Below are 18,964 nucleotides of genomic sequence, written 5' to 3' on the forward strand. Positions count from 1 at the left end.
TGGGCTAGGGGTTTTGCTTGATTTATATTAGCATGTTTATTTGCTGAATTGTAGTTGGGGGTCTGTGGCCTGCCCTTCAAGATGGTTTTGTAAAATGGCTCAAAGGTATTACCCATTACCCCTACCATTATCTCTGTTAGCAGCCAGTTTTAAAATAGCTCTCCCAGCAGTTCGGTCATATCTTTCCTTTGAGTTCCTTGCTAGTTGTCAGAGAAGTGTCAGCAGGCACAGATACATGGAAAAGCAGGTACTTGCATATTCCCCCCTTTTTTTTCTGAAGGAGGAGGGCCACAACAAGGTAACCCAGGAATATGAGACAAGCAGAAAGATTAAGTGAACTGAAAAGTTGACCATGAAGAAAATAGACTGAAAAGTTTGGCATGAAGAAAATAGGCTAAGTTGTAGGGCTTTTAATATGATATCTTCAGTCATTTCCATCCAGGTTGCTTTAGGGCAAAAATCGTCTTTATTTCAGATGCCACAATTTTTTTCCTTTAGAAACTCTGTATATTTAGAATTAAAGGCATTGCTCTTTAATAATATAAATTGGAGATTCCCAAACTTCCAGGTATTTTGGACTTCTACTCCCAGAACCCCCAGCCACCACAACCAATGTCCAGGAGTCCTGAAAGTTGAAGTCCAAAATGCCTGGATGATCAAAGTTTGGGAATCACTGGTACAGACTGAGAATGTCTTTTCATGATGTCATTCTCGTTGCTAGAGCCACTGAAAACTATGCCCAGATGATTGTCACAGTGAAATGTTTTACTGATAATTCCTTCCTTCATCTGATTCATATTCCCTGCTTCCCATGCCTTTATCTGACCAGTCATCTGGAAATGTCTGGGTCACACATGAAGAAATGGAAACAATGGCAACTTCAACCAAAACGGTAAGTGTTTCCTGTGTAATATTTTTGCTTTCATAACTTGTCCTCATCCTCATCAAAAATTGACAGAGAAATCATTATGCACCTGATCAAAGTAGAAGGCTTTTAACCAAATATACTTGCACTTTATGGTTTTTGTAACATAGAATCTTATCACATGGAGGGACTTACAACAACAACAACAATAATAATAAATATTTATTTATATCCCGCCTCTTCCGCTTTGAGGATCGAAGCGGGTAACAACAAAGTTCATACAATACACAATAATAAAAACAACAAGCCCCACAAGACCCCATCCCAACCCTCCTTCCCAACTATAAAATTAAACAGTAAAACATGGTTAAAAAGCACATAACAATACATCAAAAATTAAAAACAAAAATAAACCGCAAATAATAAAAATAATAAAAGGAAAATAATAAAAGGAGGGGGATTCAAATGGTTCTGGACATTATAAATCGGAGAAGGCCTGCCGGAAGAGAAAGTTTTTTGTCACCTTTTTAAAAGCCTCGAGTGAGGATAATTGGCTAAAACGTTGCCGAACTGTTGCAGAAGCGCGAAGGTGGTGGGATTGTCCATCGCACTTCTAAAACGTAATTGAGGCTTCCCACTTTCCTTCCATTGACAAAGAGGGCTTCTCTGTGCATGCTTCGTCGACGGAAGGAAAGCGGGAATCCTAAATTACGTTTTAGAAGCACGATGGACAATCCCATCTTCGTGCTTCTGCAACAGTTCAGCAATGTTTTGGCCGCGTAAGCCTTTCCATGTGATAAGAGCCATAGTTTACACATAAGAGGCTGGCTCAAATTTAACTAAATGATTGACTCCTTTTGTATGAATAAGAATTTTTTTTTATTTGAGATACTGATAATGTTGTTCAAGAGCCAAACTAATTGTTTTTTAAAACTTTCTTAGGAATTCTCAAAATCATGAATAGGTAAGGGTATAAATTGCTGACATAATAAACAGCTGTGACACTTTCTATAAGGTGAAAATAACTAATGAATATTCAAAAATCCACCCTGTGTCCATGGTAGCTGACTTGTTCTACTAAAGGCACTCTTTAATCTATGTCTGAGTGCTGGATGGCTAGTTACTGTGAAGTTTGCCCATCCAATATTTGGTTTTTTTTTCAGACTAGTGGGTGTCAATTGGCAGTTTTGTTTCTCTTGTTTAAGTAGCAGGTATTATTACTATTATTATTATTATTATTATTATTATTATTATTAACCTTTATTTATAAAGCGCTGTAAATGTACACAGCACTGTACATACAATCTTTTTAATTCTACAGTTCTGGAGACCAGGGTCTGATTCCCAGTTTGGCCATGAAACCCATTGGGTGATCTTGGGCAAGTCACAGGCTCTCAGCCTCAGGGGAAAGCAATGGCAAACCCCCTCTGAAGAAATCTTGCCAAGAAAACCTCATGATAGGGTTAACTTAGAGTCACCATCAGTCGGAAATGAAGACCCACAACAACAAAAGTACCTCATAGGGTAGATTCCATAGCTCATACAGGTATAAAAGTAAGAAGCATAATCACCTATCAGATTTTGGCAATTTGCTATTCCTTCACTATTCATTTAATTGTGTGGTGGGGATACTCTTTGTGAAACTCTCCTGATTATTTTGTCTTATTACATACAAAGGCTACTTTTATCTGAAATATTGTCACTCAGCATGGTGATAACTGACTTCGTTTGTTATTTTGTTGACATGCTGCATTGTTACATGTAGGACACTGAAGAGGGCAGTTGGGCACAGGTGAGAGTTCTGCGTTATATTGTGTGTTTTTTAAAATTGTATTTGGGAACACAGAGTTATGAGAATTGGCTGAACCTGACAAAATTGAGCTGCTCTATGATATTCAGATCACCTGAATTGTTGGAGCACTTGAAGAAATTCCTGAATGTGTATCATTGAGTGATCTTTGAAAACAGATACAAAATGCTCTTAAGCTGTCTTACCCTTCCTTTCTAGGTAATAATACCTGATGTAGTTTTCAAATGGAAAAAAGTACAGAATATAACTGTTTTTTTCTTGGGGGGAACAGCTGAGGTCCTACACAACCCTCCACGTGGTTCTGTTAACACTACAGTATTACAAAACATGCACAACTGCTTTGATGATTTACTTCTATTTCTCTTCTTAATTTTAGCAGGCGTTGTTCTTAGCCAGATTCTGCACTCCTCTAAACCTTCATTTGTTCCTCTGCATTGGAAGCAAATGCCTATAGCTTTATTCTTTAATTTTCCTTTTCAGATATTACCCTTTTAGTCGAGTAAGAGGAAACTTAATAAAGTCATGTCTGGTTTTCACATATTATTTTTCTCTTACTGGATAGTGTAAAAGCAAATTAGGGTCTCAGACAACCCACAGGGGCTGCTGTTGGGCTGTGTTGGGGGCATGGTGTTCAGATGACACACACCCCGAATGCAGCTGGAAACTGCCCCAGGCACTGCTCTTTCCCAAAGAATCGGCACAAAAAGGAGCAGTAAGGTAGTGCTCCTTTTCGGCGCCTGGTTCAGGACTGTGGCTGTGATCCTGATCAAGGTTGAGCATGTGCAGCTGCCATGGTCCTGGGGCAAATGGTGGCAAGCATGGACCTTTTGTGCCATTTGCTTCGCCCCAGAGTGGAACTAGATTTTATAAGGATATTTACCAAACTTTAATTTCCATACCTTTCAATAAGATTTTCATAGCATTTTGACCTATTGTTACTGTATTTAAGCATGGTAAGGAATCCCATTGCATAAAGCCTTCAAACTTCCATACATTATCAATGAATTTATGCGCAGGAATCTGTACAATTTGCAGCATTACTTTATTATTATTATTATTATTATTATTATTATTATTTATATAGCGCTGTAGATTTCACTTCTTGTGAAATAGTGATGTATATCTGACCAAGGGACTGAAAATGAAGCCCACATGTTCTTTATTTTATTTGTAGTTAAGGTTTTTGAATTGTGCTGTAACATACATGATGGTAAGCAGCCAATGTTCCATTCACTGCCACTGTAAGAATAATCACCTCTATTCCCTCAGGGCCTAAATTTGCAAGTATGTGTAGTCCATTTTGTAAATTTTCTTCAAGGCCTCTTTTTGCAAAGTACATTATGGAATCTTGAATAACATTTGATGGGAACAGCTTTGCAATCACCAGTTGTATGTCAAAATATATATTTGAAAAATATTGTTCAAACTATACTTCAAATCTGATTACAGTTTCTTTCAGTGGAACTACTCCAGAGAAAATGGCAATCAAATCAGCTATGTAGTATACTGCCTGGGTCTTGCCCTGTGACATGATTAATGATCATAATAGTATGAGTAGTATGAATAGTGATTCCCCCCCCCCCCCCCTAAATCCAAGACATGAGGCTTCAGTAGATTTGCTAATGGCCATTTCTAAATTCCATTTCTGATATACCCAGTTAGGATTCTGTCATTGCTTCTGATAGTTATGTGTTTATATTATTTTTTTACTTTAACAGACCCTGGCTTATGGGGACATGAATCATGAGTGGATAGGGAATGAATGGCTTCCTAGCCTAGGTCTCCCACAGTATCGCAGCTACTTCATGGAGTGTCTTGTAGATGCACGAATGTTGGATCATTTGACTAAGAAAGATCTTCGAGTTCACCTGAAGATGGTGGACAGTTTCCATCGGTAAGGGAATGGTTTTTTTAGAACATGTCTCATCTCAGTGGAGCAAGAGTCCTCTTGCAGAGAAATAAAATTGCCTTGTTTTCCTTGTTTTCCTTTTTCCCCTCTCTAATCTGAATTTATTTCACTTCCTTTAGTCAATGTCACAGGCATAATGCAGAGCTTTTCAAAAGCAAGTTTATTGCAGTGTTTCTAGAATTATTACATATTCAAGATTAATGAGATGAATTGAATCAGTAGCATATTTTTTTCCACAGACTAAAATTCAACAACAACATGGAATTGGAGGTGATTTGAAAAATCTGTTGATAACGAAGACTTTTTCCTCTCAGCATAATTGAGCAGAGGGACAGAGCAACACTTAGGGTTGTGGATTATACAATGATCTAAGATTGATACACTGCATTATTTAATTCATGTTTCAAATGGGACATGGAGCTTTAGTATGAAATGCCTTGAAATAAGTGATGTTTCATATTGTTGCAGAACAAGCCTACAGTATGGTATTATGTGCCTGAAGAGACTGAATTATGATAGAAAGGAGCTGGAGAGGAGGCGGGAAGAAAGCCACCATGAAATTAAAGGTAAGTAACAGTGCAGCCCATTGCAAATGCAAAACAATCATTCCATAAAACTTAACAAAGTTTCATCCTATTCTCCCTTCTTGAAATGTGATCAATGCTGTTTTCAGAGTCGACCTTTTCAGTTGTTAGGACAGGAGGTTGATATCCCATCTACCTCCTTAACTTCTAGAAATGTTCTAATCAATAATTTTTCAGTAAAATTTTAATCTGTACATAATGTATACTAGAAGTTCATAATATTTCCAGAATTCATTGCTTCATTGGTCCTTTTCCCCAATGTCTCCTTTGTTATGTCGTGCTCCTTTGTTTTTGCAGGGATTTTGTTTTGTTTTTTACTTTTATTTGGCATATAAAAATTCTCCCAAAGTTATCTTCATTAAAGAGATGACCCGAAAGGAGAATTTTGGTTGATAGCTCCTTTCCCTAGAACCAGTAATTTCAAGTTTCTAAACATATAAAAAGGTTGTTATTTGTTAATGAAATAATTTTTGATTAATTGTTTATCTGCTAGTAAATGAAGTAAATATTCCTGATTACATAGGTTAGCTGTCTAATGGTAGTGTATTTTGCCACTTAAACCTATCTGGTAGTTCTTTCTCAAAAAACCTCCTCCAGGTCTTCCTACCATCTCAAGCTAGCCAAGTTTGATCCAGGAACAACCTCTTCGTATTGAATGATCATCCCAGCAAAGTGTGCTTGGCACTAATTTGAAGTTTCTTCTGTGCCATATGAAAGTTGTTGGTTTGTTTTGATCACTGCCCTTCTCCTCTCTGTTTTTTACTCCTGAATGATAGTGCTAAAGTCTTGAACCAGCTATCTTGAGTTTCATATATGGCACTAAACAAATGAGTGTGCTGAAACTGTAGAGTTTGAGGAGCAATGTTTATTTTCTCAGGGATAAACTGCTGGAAACCCTATGAGCTATTTGTTTACACAAGCTGGACTGTCCTTCTTTAACCTTATTGCTTATACAGTTGGCCCTTTTTATACACAGATTTCAAAAAAAGTATAAATTTCAAATATCAAACTTTGATTTTCCATTTTTATAAGGGACACCAGTTTACTATGTCATTATATTTAATGGGACTTGAGCATCCACGGATTTTGTTATCCATGGGGGATCTTGAAACCAAACCCCAGCGTATAACAAGGGTCCACTGTATTACAGATGCCAAAACAATGTATAATTAACATTTTTTCCTACCAAGGAATTTACTGAGCTTAAATATTCCCAATGGTAGTTACATTTGTCCTGAATATATGACTCCACTGTCTTCTAGATGTATTAGTCTGGACCAATGATCAAGTAATTCACTGGATTCAATCTATTGGGCTTAGAGAGTATGCCAACAACATTATTGAGAGTGGAGTCCATGGAGCACTCATAGCTTTGGATGAAAATTTTGATTATAATAGTCTGGCACTTGTGTTACAAATACCAACTCAAAACACTCAGGTAGGAAGAAATATTTGCACTGATGTTTACAAATTTATTTATTTATTTATTTATTTATTTATTTATTTATTTATTTATTTATTTCAAAGATTTATATCCTGCCTTTCTCCCACAATGGGGTAAAGTTTACATGTTTCTGTCTAAAGATGCAATTCTAGCCACTGTGAAAAATAAGAGTTCTTGTAAACTTCTTTTATAATATTCAACTGCTGCTTCACTCTTTACACATCACCTGCTTTCCATTAATTTAGCTCTATCCTGTACCACTCTAGTAATTTCCTAATTTTATCCAGGTATCTTCCTTGCCTCCCCCCTCCCACTTTCTATTTATTTTACCAACATTTTATTTACAACTAAACAGACTAGTCCAGATTTTTTTGCTTTCAGTCACACAGCCCAATCACACACATTAATGTTTCCTCTGTTCTCCAGGCTTCCTACCTCTCAGTAAAAAGAAGTGTTAAGTACCATTTCCAGATCAGCTTATAATAATTTTCCTTAATTCGTACCGATAGATTTTTCCGATGTCTTTGTTCCCAAATTGTATTCCATTCATTTTCATAAAATTTACATCCTAATTCTTCTTCCCATATCTTTCCCCAAATATTTTTGTTTATTTTTTTCTTTTATTTTCCATTAATATTTTATAAATTTTGCTAATTATTCCTTTCATATTTTAATTTTCCTCTAATTTTTTCCTTTCTGAATTATTTGTTCAAATTGCATATATTTTTTCCTTTTCTATATTATTGTTCTTCCAGTTTTTGAACCATTGTTCTATTTGCTTCCTACCTCTCAGTAAAAAGATGTTGGAGAACCAGTCACTGAACTGTTAAAAGTGGGTAGCTGTCCGAACAGTGGCCACCCTCACATCTGCTAGTGCCACTTTGAACTAACTTCTAAGATTCACCCCTTTTTCAAAAATCCATACCTACAATGCTCAGGAACTCATGAAAATTAGATCTAACTTTGATCTTGTAGAAGCAGGCATGGGAATAATCCTGTAGCAGTACACTTGTCCCAGAGCCTTGGTGTTTTATGCCACGTTGTAAGGATTTCTTCCATATCCTCATAATCAAAAGAGTTTTGCTTTTATGAATTAATGTAAGAAGACAACAGTAGCAGACCAAGCGGCCATTTTTCCAGCTGACTGTACATTTGAGCCCCAACCTTTCATTTGCATTTTGATTTTCATAATTTTATTTATTAATTAAACAATTAAATAATAGTATTACAGATTTTTAAAATAATACTCTCCATGTGACTGTCTTAGTACTTTTCTCAAACTTACTCTTCATTATCTCACAAACAGTGGCTAACTTGTGGAACTTACTTCCTAATAAACAGGCATTGATGTGCACATTAAATCTTGGATTTGCTTCTTACTTGGCTTCAGGATCAGAAGTATAGTCCTTCCTTCCTTCCTTCCTTCCTTCCTTCCTTCCTTCCTTCCTTCCTTCCTGTTAAAGAATAAAGCCTGATGTAAAATGTCCCTTCCTTCATTCCTTTTTTGAAAAGTTCAGACCTGTTTGACTGGCAAACATCAAACTACCATAAAGAGGGGGAACTAGCACAAAGATAGACAAGCTATCATTTTTTGCATTCACCATATCAACAACTGAACTATCTTTGGTGGGGAAGCAGTGACTGAGGGGAGACACCTCTTTTCCCCCTCCAAGTGCTCTGCAGGCATAGCTGGTGATGGCAACACTTGCTCATTACCATCACCACAGCTGCTTTTCTTTCCTAGCCACCATTTTTCCCAGGTCTTCTTTGTACTGCTTTTGTGAGGCAAACTGAAGCAGCGACATTGATTGAGCACCCCACCCCACTCCTGAATGTACTAAGAAGGCATAGCAACTTGGAAACAAAGTTGTGCTTCCTCCTTTTCTTTGCTTTCCCCTCTTCTCCATTCCTCCACTGATTATAGTACTTGGCCTTTCATCTTTCCTTGCTTGTTTGATTCCTACCAGTGAAACAGGTCAGAACTTTTTAATTAAATGAACAAATGATCTATGTAGTCTAGTATTTTGTTTCTCATTTCAGCCAGTTCATGCTCTGAGAAGGCTATGAACAAGGCATGAAAGTAAATGACCCTCTCCTGTTTGCTTCCTGAAAGCTCACCCAGAAATTTAATTCATTCTTATTTCTTTCATAGAAGAATGATGATTATACTGTAATTGACTTATACCATGTATCATTGAAATGGAAAGTCCATATGCGAATTCTTTTGTAAATAAATGTGAGATATGTCAGATGGTGCTACAGTAGTTTTCAGGATTATTTCCTTTTGATATATTACTGTATTTTGGCTTATCTGATGTTATTTTCAGGCACGGCAGGTGATGGAGAGAGAATTCAACAACCTGCTTGCCTTGGGCACTGATAGGAGGCTTGATGATGTGAGTACAAAGTACTATCCTCTGACTAAATCATACTGGGAATTTGATAAATATTGGGCTCATACGATCAGCTAAAAAACCAGTGAAGCAAATGGAATACTGGAAATAGGATTGGGTTTGCACTTAAGGAACAGCACCTTGCTCAATTTCTGTGTAGGAAAAGTGAGAATGGATATGCTAAGCTAGGGAGATTCCAGGTTGCAAACAGATATGGCTACAAAACTGCATGGTGAGGAAGAGTTACAGCAGAGGCCATCCCTTTATTTCTTGTAAGAGGAAGGATTGGTGCTAAACAGAACCCATACTGTTTGCTTTTCTTTTTTTAATCTACAAGGGAACTCTGCTTGATGTCATGAACTAGGGAATTATCTCCAGCAAACCTGTTCTTTTAGGAAATACTATATAAATAAAGCATCCCTGTGTGGATGTCCCTGTGTTAGTTTTAGCTTACACCTCTTTCAGATAAACATGATTAAAATCTCAGCAGTCATATGGTTTTGCATACATTTACATTCAATCCACTAGTCAAAATGGTACAAGTCTGTCTGTAGACAAAACTTTGGTCGGTGGACTATGGAGTTTGTTCCCTAAGAAGTAGTAGCAACCATATGTGTTTTTAAACTACTCTGGACAAAGCTCTGAAGACCAGTGATGTTGGAGACACTTCTGACTTCAGCTGGGACCTCGTAGCTTTCCGTTATCATTTCTCCTGTGAATCAAATCCCATGAGATGTGGAGCTGCTCTCCTTTGTCAAGAATGAAATAAAGTGTCCTACTACTGTAACAGAAGCAAGTTTTCAGTCAAACTACTCTGGAGGAAAATCATTTGTATGCTTTGTGAATCAGTGTCACACTGCTTGATGTACCAAAGTTATTTGTATTAGTCAGTCAATAAATGTAAACACTGGACTGGAAATATATTGAAGAGTTTCTTTAATTTCAAAATGTGCAAATATCTTGCTATACATACAAGACTATCTGATTGAAAAAATATCAACACAGTTTTTGTGGAACCTAATGGAGAGAGGGAAGGTGGGAGGTGGAGACATGGTGCCTTCTGAAATATTTTGAAACTATAGAAGATACTATTCTGTCAATCATCCAAGTGCCAAACTATATATGACAGTAGCCCAGCCCAACACAGGCTATGCAGAATCCTTTTGAGTCTTGAATCTTTGTGGAAATTAGTGGCTCAAACAGAAAGGATACCAATTCCTGAATGAGTTCCATATTTTGGAGTAATTTTAACATACCTTTTATTCCTTTATTTCTTTTAATTCCACTACACATCTGAATGATTATCTAAGCAAGCAGCTATTTTGGAGTGGAGTTATTATGCCACCAAAATGGGCCATGGGACAGAGTACTGTATTTTTTTTAAAAAAATGCCTATAATATGCATAGTAGCATTCCAAGAGCAAAAGTAAGCATGTGTGTCTCATGAAGATATAGTCAAGGGGCAGGCATCTGCAAAAGGGGATAGAATCACCTCCTTGGACAGGCCACACTGTTGTGACTGGAAGTGGTAGCATTATCCTTCTGGTTTCAGAATCCAGCATAAAGGTGTTTTCAACAATTTTCTTGGATGTTCTGGATTGTGGAAAGTAATGAGTGGTAAGGGGAACCAAACCACACAACATATTTTATGTAGTTTGTGTGGGTTGAATCTGAAATTGGGCTGAATTTATGTGTGTGTGTGTGTGTGTATACATGCACACACATTTTATTTGAATATGGGGATTTGGTGAAATATTTGGCAAGTTTCAGGCACCACAAAATGGCATCCTGGGAACGGAACCTAAAGATATGCTTCTGCTGGAGACTTGTTAATATATGGGCCCGAACAGACAGACCAAAATAAAGCTGCTTTGGGTCACTTTGGAGGTATGCTGTTTAAATGACACACGCATCTTAAGAGGCCAGAAGCTGCACCAAAGCTGTGCTCCAGTCCTTAGGATGGCTTCTTAGGATGCATGCAGCATTTAAACAGCATACTTCCAAAGTGACCCGAAGCAGCTTTATTTTGGTTTGTCTGTTCGGATATATTTTCCAAGATTTGTGAGAGAGCGAATGACAAATGTATGTACCATCATCTCTAAAAATATTATCTGTGTTCTGTCACAGTTGTACACGTTTGGCAACTTTTGCCCATTAGCTTCTAAACACAAATATCCCTGTGATAATTATATACTAATAAAATGGATTGCCCTTTATGAACCTCTTATCTTATATTAATTGGACATATGATAGAATGGACTCTGTATTTTTCCCCTTTGTTCTTGTGTGCTTTCAAGTAATTTCTTGCTTATGGCAACCCTACTGAGGAATGTTCTAGGGCTGAATATGTGCGACTTGCCAGAGTTACCTGGTGAGTTTCCATGGTCTAGCAGGGAATTGAACCCTAGTCTCCCAAGTTGTAGTCCAATCCTCAAACCACTACGCCAAGCTGGCTCTTGTATTTTTCCTACACCAGGTTTTAAAAATGTTATGGAGGGTAGGGAACAAATATAGAGCAGAAAAAGAAGCTTGCATATTTAATTTTTCATTATATAGTGAGATTTCAGCCAGTTTTGATACATTGGATTCTGTGACATCAGATCTTTTGAGATAGTGATGTATAGGTAAGTACAGTGGTCTCTTGGAATTCACTCTACTGGTAGGTATCCATTCAAATAACTGTGAAGAAACTTACAGTCTCCTCTTCAGGAATGGAAGTGGATGTTCTGAATGGTTGTCACAAAGTGACCAATGGTACTACTAACCAAAAAAGGAGCACATGTGTATATAAATCATATTTGAATTCCAACCTGAAATTTTGCAGGCACCAGTATTATTTTGTTTCTGGTGCCAGGTTTAAACATTATTATTGCCCCAGAATGTAACATTGTTGTAATTTGCTGTTGTACTTACTTTTGGTAAACACCCTAGAAGCATTGCTGGGGGGAGAATGTATACCTTTTGAAAATAAGCAAGCCTGTGTTTGGCCAATATGAATTTAATACTTAGTCCAGTAAATTGTAGTTGATTTCAGTATGTTACTGTGGTGGGTGAGATATAGTTGGGGAGCAACTGTAGAAACACAAAGAATATGAGGTAGGGAAGATTCCTCATACTCTCTGTGTTGATACATTTTCTCCCACCAACCAAATTTCAGCTCTGAGAGGGAGTGATTAGTTTGGCATCTCTTTCAGCAACTGCATTGCTGAGCTTTCAGTCATTTCCAGTAGTCAAGATAAATAAGTGTACCAGAGAGGCAGTGTGCTACATCAGAAGGAAGGATTGGGGAGAGAAAACTGAGTTGCCAGACAAGGGGGGAGGGTAGTATAACTTGCAAATCGACATTGTCTTCAAATTTCTATTTGTAGCAGTACCCAGAACTCCTTTGATTTTTGTGTATATGGTGAACCACTGGAGCTACAGAATAGACAGCTCAGTTAAGAAATTTTCATAAGGTCATGGGCAGCTATCGCCACCCAGACAGCCAGTGGGCTCCAATGGAATGAGTTCCAAGTCAGGCTAAGATATGAGTGGCAGCATTATGTATTATGCCTTGATTGGCACTTTACTCCTCAGCTCTTGTTTGACATGGAACCTGAGATGAATCCTATATCTCAAAGACCTATGTTCATCTGTTTCTAATTTGTTAAGGCCTGTGCACCATAGCAAACATCTTCAAAAAATCTCAGAGATGATCCAATCCAGATTTTTGTTCTCCACTGCCCAAACTTCTCTAACATGATTGTATCCTGGAACCTTAGAACAGGGAGACACTAAGGGAACATGTAGGAGAAGAGTGAGCAAAGTGTAACCAACAGGCTGCTTGTGCCCCCCAGAGTTTCATGGGGGGAGTCTATATTTCTTGCTCAAAATGCCCCACAGTGGTTTTTGAGGTGTGGGGGAAGACATTTTCACCATATATGGAGGCCTCCAGGCTTCTGGGGGCATGGTGGCATTTTCACCACATGGCAGGAACCTGGATTAATTTGACTCTAGAAAAGCTTCTTTTTTTTTAAGCAGGGCATGAACAGGTTACTTTCATACACTGTGTTAAAAAAGGGGCTCTCTTAGTCCTAAAATGGCCCAGGAAAATCTGAAAATATGGTAAAAATGCTCCCATACCCACAAGAGCAGGGATTCCCAAACTTTTTGACTTGCAGAGCCCTTATTTCTATGGCGAAGCCCCTAAGAGGCCTACCCTATCTTACAAGTTAATGGCATTTAGGAGTACACTCATCCCTCCATATTTGCTGGGGTCAAGGGCACAGAAACCCCATGAATGTGGAAAAAACACAACAAAAACACTATGTTTTTACCTGAGAGAATACCTCTCTAGGAATATCTGGGTGCTTCAGCACAACTCTGTGGTCAACATGTGCTAGTCATTGACTTTAGAATTGCACTGGAGGAGCTACAAATGCCTAATGGAATGTTCTCTATATTAATCTCTAGGTCCTTCAGTGTGACTTTTGGTTAAAGTTGACCATAGAATTGGCTGGTGGACCTAGATATTCCTAAAGACAACATATTAATAAAATCTGCGAATAATCAAATCCATAAAAGTCAGCCACAAATGTGGAATGATGAGTGTATATATAAGAGTATATACTTATTTAACCTCATTCAATTTTTCTTTCTTTCATTTTCCTGGAGTGGCTGGGAAGCACCTGGGAAGCGCACCCTGAGCCCTAAGGTCTCCTTGGAGCACAGGTTGGGAACCGCTTATCTAGAGAATATGTGGAAGCAGAGGATGAGGCTCTCTGAGGTCTAGCGGGAGACCAATGCAGTTCTGTAGCCTTCCACAGTTGCTCACCCTGATGTAGAGGAGTGTGACTGAATATTTATTGATTTTCAAACTGTATTTATATTATCACAGCTGTTGTAAGCCATTCCTTGAAGGCTTTAACCTTAAAAAACATATTAGAAATACCTAAATAAAATAAACAGAAAGTGATCTCTTTCATAGCAAAATCCTATAGTCTTGGGGGCGGGGAGCCATTGATTTGTTTTGTGAGGGGGAGAATAGCATTTTGTATGAGATACATATTTAGTATGATCAAAGAACATCATTCTGTTACTGAAACAAGCTGAAGGAAAATAGATAACATGTGTAGGTTGAAGGTAATATGGCAGTGTTACACACACAGTGTCAAATTTTAAATGAGATGGGAACTATACTGCCTTCCAGATGTTGTTGCAATTCCCAACATTCCTGCTGCTGGAGTTGTTGTAACATGCAGTCCAGCAATATCAGAAGGGCTACGCAGCCCCTACTTCTGACTTGAACACTAAGATTTCATCATGGAACAGAGAGTAGAAATGTCACTTGCATGATAATGTAGCACATCATTAGTGCAACAGAAGCAAGAGTTTTATCTAAAACATTTATATCCTGTCTTTCAAAAAAATGGCTAACAAAACAAGTGAAACATAACAAAAGATACAATTAAAATGCATGACCTGATGATCCAGACAAATCTTTTATCACATCACTATCCTGTGCCATTCACTGAAATTTCACAGGTGCTAAAGACAATTACATTCACTTACTGTTTTCACCCTTGTTTTTCCATCCCTGGTATGGGCTTTTTTCTTACTATGAAAAATCCATTAAGGCGAAAAAGGTGGGTTACCTGCACAGTGCCTTCTAACTGCTCAGTTTCAGGAGCCTTCTGAAAATATTTTGAGTTGCAACAGTACATTACATATACATAAAGGACCTCTTTCCAAGAGAAAAAAGAGAGAGAGAAACAGCAGCAGATGAATGGTTAGTAAAGTAAGCAAGTTTTAGTCAAGCAAATCTGAAGGCTTTCACATCATGACAGAAGACCATCAGAGAAGGAGGAAGATGGACTTCCCTGGGCTGCATCAATAGAAGTATAGTGTCTAGATCAAAGGAAGTAATAGTTCCACTCTATTCTGCTCTGATCAGGCCCCACCTGGAATATTGTGTCCCGTTCTGGGCACCACAATTTAAAAAAGATGTTGAAAAACTGGAGCATGTCCAAAGGAGGGCGACTAAAATGGTGGTCTGGAAACCATGTCCTATGAGGAACGACTTAAAGAGCTGGGGATGTTTAGCCTGGAGAAGAGAAGGTTAAGAGGTGATATGATAGCCCTGTTTAAATATTTGAAGGGATGTCATGTTGAGGAGGGAACTAGCTTGTTTTCTGCTGCTCCAGAGACTAGGACCCGGAGCAGTGGATGCAAGCTGCAGGAAAAGAGATTCCACCTCAACATTAGAAGGAACTTCCTGATAGTAAGGACTGTTTGACAGTGGAACAAACTCCCTCGGAGTGTAGTGGAGTCTCCTTCCTTAGAGGTCTTCAAACAGAGGCTGGATGACCATCTGTCAGGGATGCTTTGATAGAGATTTCCTGCATGGCAGAGGGTTGGACTGGATGCCCCTTGCAGTCTCTTCCAACTCTATGATTCTATGGGCAAAAGGTTCAGAGCCTGGATGCACTGACTGGAAAAGGTCTAATCCCAATAGCCCCCAACTCTGGAACACTCAGGAAGCTTTCTACTTGAGAGAACACATTTTGAGAAGACAGTCCTTCAGTGAACTATTCACAGCAAATTAAGAAAGATAAGGAAATAGCAATTTTAATCTAAAATGGTGATTCTTTTTAAACATGTTTTTATTATCCTAGTCTTTATTATTGAAACATTGTATACCATGATCTAAAACTCAATTTTTGAAGCAGCTTACTTCAGCTATGCTGTGGAATTAATGCAGTTTGGCACCATGTGCACTACCATGGCTCAATGCTATGGAATTCTGAGATTTGTAGATTTCTGAGGTATTTAGCCTCCTCTCTCAGAGAGCTCTGGTGTCACAGCAAACTACAAATCCCAGGGTTCTATTGGATGGAGCCATGGCAGTTAAAGTGATGACAAACTGCATTATTTCTGCAGTGTGGTAGCAGTCTTTGTGAGTACAGCTGAGCAGCTTCCCCCTTCTGATCCCACAGTTTTTCAGAATATTACTTACTGTTTTTACTTTCTGTTTTGGTCAAGAGGTATAAAATAATCATCTGGCTGCCAACAGAATTGCTGCTCCTGCCACTTGCAGCAAAACGAACACCTAAACTCACACTTTTAAAAAATTAAAGCATTTTACTGTGTTCTTCATCCAAAAAGACTTCTAGTGCAGTTTAAATGCAATCAGCCTCTTTTCTTGGGTTTATAATCTCAAACTGGATCCACACTGCAGAAATAATCCAATTTGACATTACTTTAGCTGCCATGGCTCAGTGCGATGGAATCCTGGGATTTGGAGTTTGGAGTGGCACCAGAGCACTCTAACAGAAAAGGCTGAATATCTCACTAAACTACAAATCCCAAGATTCCATAGGATGGAGCATAACAGTTAAAGTTCTGTCAAAATGGATTATTTCTGCAGTGCAGATACTGCTTCAGTCCTAGTGGGGAAAGCATGAAGCTACTGCCACTAGCAGTGTGCTGGGCCTCTATAAGAAACCTGTTAGAAGTTTTCTCCTACCCATGATAAATCTGATTAAATGGTCTTCCCAATTTCTCTTTCCTTGAACAAGGTGAAGATTTTCAAGACACCATTTATGCACACAAATAAGAGTGTATAACACTAAAATTCAGCAGAACATAGTAAAACAGCAAAAACAAATGGGTAGATTATAAAACATTTTCTGAAGTAAGAACATTTTTGAAGCATAGTCTGAAAAGGGAAAGACAAGAACTTATCAGACTCCCTGGAGAGAGATCTCCACAACTCTGGCATCACTACAGAGCCTACATTCTAAACCTGTGGTCCATGAACCCCTAGAGAGTCCATAAGTAGGCTTTAGGGTGTCTCCAAACTGGACACAAAACTAAAGAACTATTTAATGTTATTGTCTTCCTGTTACTGTACTTTGAAAATTGTGTGTTGGGGGGGTTCCTGGGGAGGGGTTCCATAGTTTTTGTGACATTCTGATAAGGGTCCAAATGGTTAACAATGCCTACTAAAGAGAGAGCTCTCCAGTCATGTTCTTCATTAAGCCAATCTGTTTTAATTGTAAACCAGACAGCAGAGATTCTGATGTTAAGACCACCATTTTGGATTATGCTTCAATATCTCTTAAAATTGAGGGTGTTGTATATGAGTGAATATCAACCATGATATTCCTAATGTTTAACCCCTTTGGCTTGCCCGGAGTCCATTTTAAAGGGGTCGGACTTGTTTTGCTAACCATCAACACAAAAAGTAGCCTTAATGGATGCTAATATTTGTTGTTGTTAGCTGCTGTCAAGTTTACTTCAACGTATGGTGACCCTGTGAATGAGACCTCCAAGTCACTCTGTCATCAACAGGTCTTGCAAACACAGGCCCATGGCATCTTTGGTTGATTCTATCCCATCTATTATGAGGTCTTCCTCTTTTTCTTCTGTCTTCTACCTTACCAAGCATTGTCTTTTCTAGTAAGTCATGTCTTCTCATATGTCCAAAGATCAATAGTTTCAGTATAGTCATCCTGGCTTCTAGGGAGAGTTAAAATCATAGAGTTGGAAGAGACCCCAAGGGCCATCAAATCCTATCCCCTTCCATGCAGGAATAATCAATCAAAACACCCCCAACAAATAGCCATCCAGCCTCTGTTTAAAAATCTCCAAAGAAGGAGACTACACCATCTTCCAAGGGAGCATGTTCCATCGAACAGCTCTTACTGTCAAGAAGTGCTTCCTAATGTTGAGGTGGAATCTTCCTTTAGTTTGAATCCATTGCTCGGGATCCTATTCTCTGGAGCTACTCCATCTTCAGTATGACATCCTTTCAAATATCATCTCTGAACTTTCTCTTCTCCAGGCTAAACATACCCAGCTATCTAAATTCAGGCTTGATTTGCTCAATTTTTTTTTCTGTCTTTGTAGAACTCTATTCCAGGATTACATTTCAAGTTGATTTTCTTCCTCTCAGCTCTCGTCACTGTCCAGGATTCACAACCATGCATAAAAATTGGAAATACAGTGGCATGGACAATCCAAACTTTAGTATCTTTACAATTCAGGATCTTGTCTAGTTCCTTCATAGCTTTCCTTCCAAGTCCTAGTCATCTTCATTCTGATTAATGACTAAGACAAGGTATGGAAAATCTTGAATTATTTCAGTGTTTTCATTGTCTACTTTAAAGTTATCTGTGGCCATTGTTTTTGTTTTCAACTGTAAACTTGCCTTTGCACTTCCTTTATTGACTTTCCTCAGTAATTTTGCAAAGTCTTTGCTATTTTCTGCTAGTAATATGGTGTCATCTACATACCTTAAATTTTTGATGTTGCTTCCTCCAATTCTCACGTCCCTTCCTTCGAGTCTAATCCTGTTTTACATATGATTTGCTCAGTGTACAGGTTAAACAGATAGGTTGGTAAAATGCAGTCATGCCTGACCCTCTTGCTGATTGGAAACCATTCTGCTTCTCTATATTTTGTCCTGATGGTAACATAGACCAAAACATACTGCAGAAATAATCCAGTTTGAGACTGCTTTAACTGCCCTGGCTCAATGCTAGGAAATTTTGGGAGCTGCAGTTTTGTGAGACATTTAGTCACCTCTGTCAGAGAGCTCTAGTGCCATGATAAACTACAATTCCCAGGAATCCATAGCCCTGAGCCAGGACAGTTAAAACGGTCTCAAACTGGATTATTTCTGCAGTGTGTTTTTGACTATAGTAAGTGCAAATCAACTTCATTTAGTATGAAAATGGAACCCTTTTTAAAATTCAGTTTACTGATTGGCATCTTAGAAAACCTGATCTCATAGATACTCTAAGACATATTAAATTGCTCTGTTAAGTCAAGAGGGTGAAAGGGTTTTTGTTTTCTTTTTAAAAATCATGTTAAATGGATAGGACCTCAGCTCCCTGAGAGTTTCTTTATGATATCCTTCCAACAAAGAGTTTATTGTTTCAGGATAAATTCTTGGTCTTAATGTTTTCTCCGACAGC

General features: G+C 38.2%; 1 protein-coding gene across 13 annotated transcripts in view; it reads left to right on the forward strand.

The window, feature by feature from the left end:
• The window catches only part of PPFIA4 (PPFI scaffold protein A4), a 186,797-nt gene that overhangs the window by 153,949 nt on the left and 13,884 nt on the right, over nucleotides 1-18,964 (forward strand). For 9 of the 13 annotated variants that reach the window (XR_016280398.1, XM_089514242.1, XM_089514244.1 and 6 more), the window contains 6 exons: nucleotides 830-892; nucleotides 2,631-2,657; nucleotides 4,394-4,569; nucleotides 5,053-5,150; nucleotides 6,431-6,606; nucleotides 8,940-9,008. Coding sequence is in view for 12 of the 13 variants with exons in the window: in XM_089514242.1 (XP_089370368.1) it covers nucleotides 830-892; nucleotides 2,631-2,657; nucleotides 4,394-4,569; nucleotides 5,053-5,150; nucleotides 6,431-6,606; nucleotides 8,940-9,008 (609 nt within the window). In the remaining variant the exon portion in view is untranslated. Of the gene's footprint in view, nucleotides 1-829; nucleotides 893-2,630; nucleotides 2,658-4,393; nucleotides 4,570-5,052; nucleotides 5,151-6,430; nucleotides 6,607-8,939; nucleotides 9,009-9,342; nucleotides 9,932-18,964 lie in introns of those variants that run through there. The other 4 variants (XM_089514245.1, XM_089514250.1, XM_089514251.1 and 1 more) reach the window with 2 other exon arrangements.

The sequence above is a fragment of the Sceloporus occidentalis genome, unplaced genomic scaffold (genome assembly GCF_023333645.1).
Source record: "Sceloporus occidentalis isolate IW3139 unplaced genomic scaffold, rSceOcc1.0.p SCAF_3, whole genome shotgun sequence".
Classification (NCBI taxonomy): Eukaryota; Metazoa; Chordata; class Lepidosauria; order Squamata; family Phrynosomatidae; genus Sceloporus; species Sceloporus occidentalis.